The following is a 4,875-nucleotide window of genomic DNA, read 5'->3' on the forward strand; positions in this document are numbered from 1 at the left end:
AGTCGAGGTTAGAGCACCTGCACCTATACCTGGCCAAATGGGCCGGCCCGGCACGGCACGGCACGGCCTGGGGTAAACGGGCCAGGCACGCTTAGTACATGGGCCGTGCCGGGCCGGCACGCGTGCTGACCACCGTGGCCCAGGCACGGCCCCTCGGCTATATGGGCTGGCACGCTGGCCCGGTTGGCACACCGGCACGACTGGGACCATCGAGGCACGCCCACCCGATTTGCTAATTTGCTAAAAAAAAAAGGCATTGCCCCTGCCCGCTGGCCAGGTTTGACCCCTTGACCGTGCGCAGGCGCGCAGCGCCGCAGCCGCATTGCGCCCGGAGGCACATCGATGCAGCCATGCAGGGCTGTAGGTAGCACTGTGCAGTAGCACTAGCACGGTAGCGGTAGGTTTAGCTACGTTTATTATTTCAACGGCTCCATCGCTGCCTCGTTGGACGCTCCCCTCGCTCCTTTTTCTATTTTTTATTTAAATGCTCGCTCGCTGTCGCTGGACTCACTGATCGATCGATTGCTAGCCGTGCCGGGCCGGGCTGGCACGCGTGCCGGGCAAGGCAGCCCAGGCACGGCCCAAGCCGGGCCATGTGTCAGGCACGGCCCACTATGCCTCGTGCCGGGCCGGCCCGTGACGGGCCAGGCACGCGGGCTAACATGCCGGCCTGAAAAAACCGGCCCGTTTGGCTAGGTATACCTGCACCCCAACTGCGCAAATATGATCCAGCATTTTTTTCAATCGATCTGTGGTTGGATGGTTAGAGGGACTATGGTATTCTTAGTTCATGGTTCCGATACTGATGCTCGCATTTATTTCTGAATTTATTTTAGGATTTCCGGCGATGCGTATTTAGTGGGAGGAGACGTTCCCGTCGACGACGAGGTGCCTAGGATGACGTCGTAAATTTCAAGATAATATGCCGACACGGTCTTTCGAAGGTGCTCATAGGGATGAGGTGTGCGTGTGTGCGTTTATTGGGTTAAGTGTATGCGCGTGTATATGAGCGCTTGCGTCTGTACTGCGTTAAAAAAAGCATTTTTTGGGTATACATCTTCTTTATTCAAGCAAGTTCAACGAAATCGTTACAGTGTCATGTGATTGAAGTAACCACACATAACTACCAACATCTGAAGACAAAACAGATTTGGCTAAGCTATCAGCCTCAAAGTTTCGAGACCTTGATTTGCTAGCACAAATCTTTTTTTCGAGAAAACGCAAAGATCTTTGCGTTTCATTGCATTGAAGAGAAGGGATAGTACAATCCTCCTAGAAGGCTGGGGTTACAAAGATTGTGCTCTCGATCAGTGGACGCCCCAGGATGTGGGTAGGACTACCCTGAGCCCCTTTGCCCCGGCTTGTGCCCAGCCTTTGGCTTCCGCTTTAATCCTATCCACTAATGCTTCTATCGATGTTCGCGTGTTTTCGAAGACGCATTCATTGCGCTGCTTCCAGATCATCCAAGGGACTAGCATGGCTATGGACTTCAATCCTTTGCGCAGCGCGTGTGGTGTCTCTCCCTTCGTTCGCTGCCACCAGTCTGTAAGTGAGGGCTCACTGTGTGGTGGCTGTGCTGGAATGCGCGTCCAGTCCAGGATGGCGTGCCAGGCTTGCTGCGTGAAAGGGCGGGTCAAGAGCAGGTGTTGGATGGTCTCCGGATCTTGATCGCATAGGAGGCATCTGAGGTGGTGCTGCAGGCCGCGACGGGCCAGCTGCTCTACTGTCCAGCACCGGTCCTGGCTAGCTAGCCAATGGAAGAATCGGACTCTGGGTGGTGCCCAGCTCTTCCATGTCAGCTTCCATGAGGGGCATCTTGTGGATCCATGGAAGGTCGCGGCGTAGCAGGACTGCGCCGTGTAGGTGCCGTTGGTCGTCCACCTCCAGCGCATTTGGTCAGGCACATGCGTGAGAGTGATGCGCTGCACGGCCTGCCAAAGCCTCAGGTATTGCCCAGTTTCATGTATCCCAAGCACTCCCTGGATGTCACGTGCCCAAGCATTGCCTGTTAGGGCCTCCGCCACCGTTCTCGCTTTGCGCCTCTGTTTGGGTATGCACTGGTAAAGCACGGGAGCGATCTCGCGGATGGATTGCCCCTGGAGCCAGCGGTCTTCCCAGAACAAGGCCGTCAATCCATCACCGAGGATCATGGTGGTGGAGGCAAAGAACAGCGCACGCTCCTCTGGAGTGAACTGCAAGTCAAGCCCTTGCCATGCGCGATTGTCGTCCGTGCGAGTGTACCATAGCCATCGCAACCTCAGTGCCAGGCCAGCGCGCTCCAGGTCCCGTATCCCCAAGCCGCCATATTCCAGTGGGCGGCAAACATGGCGCCAATTGACATGGCAGTGCCCACCGTTGGTAGTTGCACGTCCGGCCCATAGGAAGCCCCGCTGTATCTTCTCCAGTTGCCTCAGGGTCTTCTTGGGGGGCGAATGCGAGCAGTTGGTGAACCGGGATGGCCTCGAGCACCGCTTTGACCAATGCGAGCCGTCCAGCCTTGTTCATGAGCCATGCTTTCCAAGCTGGAAGCCTGGCTGCCACTGAATCTACGAGGGGCTGTAGTTGGGCGGTAGTGGGGCGGCGCAATGTGAGCGGGATGCCGAGGTAAGTGATGGGTAGGTCGACCGTCCTGCATCCGACATGGGTGATCGTCGCGGTCACGTTGGGGTCCCCATGGAGGATGGTGGCCGAGCTCTTGGCGTAGTTCACCCGGAGGCCGCTAGCTTCACCGAAGAGTGTAAGTATGCCCTTGACGGCCTCCATGTCTCCAGGTGTGGCGTGGCAGAAGAGCATCACATCGTCGGCGTATAAGGAGATGGCCAGAATGGCTCGTCGGGGGTGCAGCTATTGCAGGATGCCGGACTCGTGTGCGCGGCGGATGAGGCGTCCGAGGGTGTCCACATCGAGCACAAAGAGTTGTGGCGACACGGGGTCGCCCTGTCGCAGTCCGCATCTGTGCCAAATCAGCGGCCCTGGCTCGCCGTTCAGCGTGATCCTGGTGCTCAAGGTCGAGAGCAGTATCGCAAGCCACTCCCGGAACCGAGGCCCGAACCCATACTGGTCTAGCACCTCGAAGAGGAAGGGCCAAGATAGGGAGTCGAAGGCTTGCGTGAGGTCAAGTTTGAGCATGGCTCTTGGGGCCCCAAGTTGGTGCAACAGCTTCATGGATTGTCTGACCAGGACAAAATTGGCGTGGAGGCTCCGACCTGGGATGAATGCATTCTGGTTGCAACTGACCAGGTTGCCCAACCTTGGCACGAGGCGTAGCGAGAGTACTTTCGCGAAGATTTTGGCCATGAGGTGTATCAGGCATATCGGCCGATAGTCGCGTAGCTGACAGGCATCGGCGCACTTCGGGAGTAGGGTCAACATGGCCTAGTTAAGTTTGCTGAAGACGCGACCGCGCAGCAGAAAGAGTTGTTGGAAGATGTACAGGAAGTCCTGTTTGACCGTGCTCCAACATGCCCGCAAGAACTTGGCTGTAAATCCATCGGGCCCAGGCGCCTTGCGCGCTGGGAGGCTTTTGACGGCGTCCCATATCTCCTCATGGCTGAATGGTGCGTCGAGGCAAGTCAGGTCGCAGGGCTCTATGAGCTGCGATAGATCTAGCGAGTGGCCGCAGTTGAGGGCCGAGCCCAGCAGCTCATCAAAATGAGAGAAAGCCGCCTGCGCCATCCCCTCCTGATCCGCGATCACGTGTCCATCCACGGTGAGGCTGTGGATGTGGTTCTTCTGCCGGCGGAAAGAGCACTGTCGATGGAAGAATGTCGTGTTGGCGTCTCCATCCTTGAGTGTGGCGATACATGCCCGCTGCCTCGCAATCGTGCGCTCCAACGATGCTAGCCCAAGGTATGCTATTTTGAGCACGAATCTTCTGGATAATAGTTGCATGTCTTACACCCTATTTTGCCTGAATATCTTTTATTAATGTAGCACAATCAGAAGAAATCAAGACCCGGAAGATGTCCAGATCCTTGGCCAAAGTCAAAGCTTCACGGCAAGCAAGGGCTTCCAACATTGGCACGTCGGTAATACCCATAGAAGTGACCCCCGATAAACCAATATGATTACCAAGGTGATCCCGACAAATTGCAATCGCAACACCTCTCACCCCATGTCTTCGAAGCGCGTCATCTACATTTATTTTCATAAATCTTTGCGGTGGTCTAATCCATGGTTGCCAAATTGTAACACGAGTAGATTGTGCCATTGTTCATTGTTGACATTGACGGTGTCCTTGACTAAGGGGTGCTAACCTGTACGGCCTACTGTCCATGGGCCGGGCTTATGGCCCACCAATCACTAAAAGGAAGGACTACCAAAGTTGTGAACCTCGGCATGATCAAGATGGAAACCTCTGAAGACTTAGCATGTACTTCAAGGATTGTCGTGCAGTCGGCGCATCGACAACCTACCATTTGTGTAACCTAGGTACCCCTGATGCATATATAAGCAGAGGATTTAGTCTTTAGAGGCACGATCACCGGCCTTGGATTTAGAACATAGTCATATGATCTCGAGGTAGATCATCTTGTACTTTGTACTCCATCACATCAATATAATCGGAGTAGGACGTAGGGTTTTACCTCTTCGAGGGGGCTCAAACCTGGGTAAACATTGTCTCCCTTCGTCCCTTGTTACCATTGTTCCAAGACCTACAGCTCGGGACCCCCTACCCAAGATCCATCGATTTTAGCACCGATATTGGTGGCCCATATAGGTCTCACTGTGTGGTCGAAAGGGATCAATGGATCATCTTTAGATCAACAGTGACATCGGCTGTGGCGACATCTTCGTCCACGTCCAGCTTTTCGCATACGACAACATTGTCCTTCAGTTGATTCGGCCGGACACCTCAGTCGCGTTGAAGGCTTC

At 55.0% G+C, this 4,875-nt stretch overlaps 1 protein-coding gene across 1 annotated transcript; it reads right to left on the reverse strand.

The window, feature by feature from the left end:
- Window positions 1-2,844: 2,844 nt before the first annotated feature.
- LOC147959660 (secreted RxLR effector protein 78-like) lies at window positions 2,845-3,297 on the reverse strand. The gene has a single exon (XM_087532807.1). The coding sequence runs from the start codon at window positions 3,295-3,297 to the stop codon at window positions 2,845-2,847; it is 453 nt and encodes a 150-aa protein (XP_087388933.1).
- Window positions 3,298-4,875: the final 1,578 nt, after the last annotated feature.

This window comes from Triticum urartu, chromosome 7A, assembly GCF_056163025.1.
Source record: "Triticum urartu cultivar PI428250 chromosome 7A, HENAU_Tu73, whole genome shotgun sequence".
NCBI classification, from domain to species: Eukaryota; Viridiplantae; Streptophyta; class Magnoliopsida; order Poales; family Poaceae; genus Triticum; species Triticum urartu.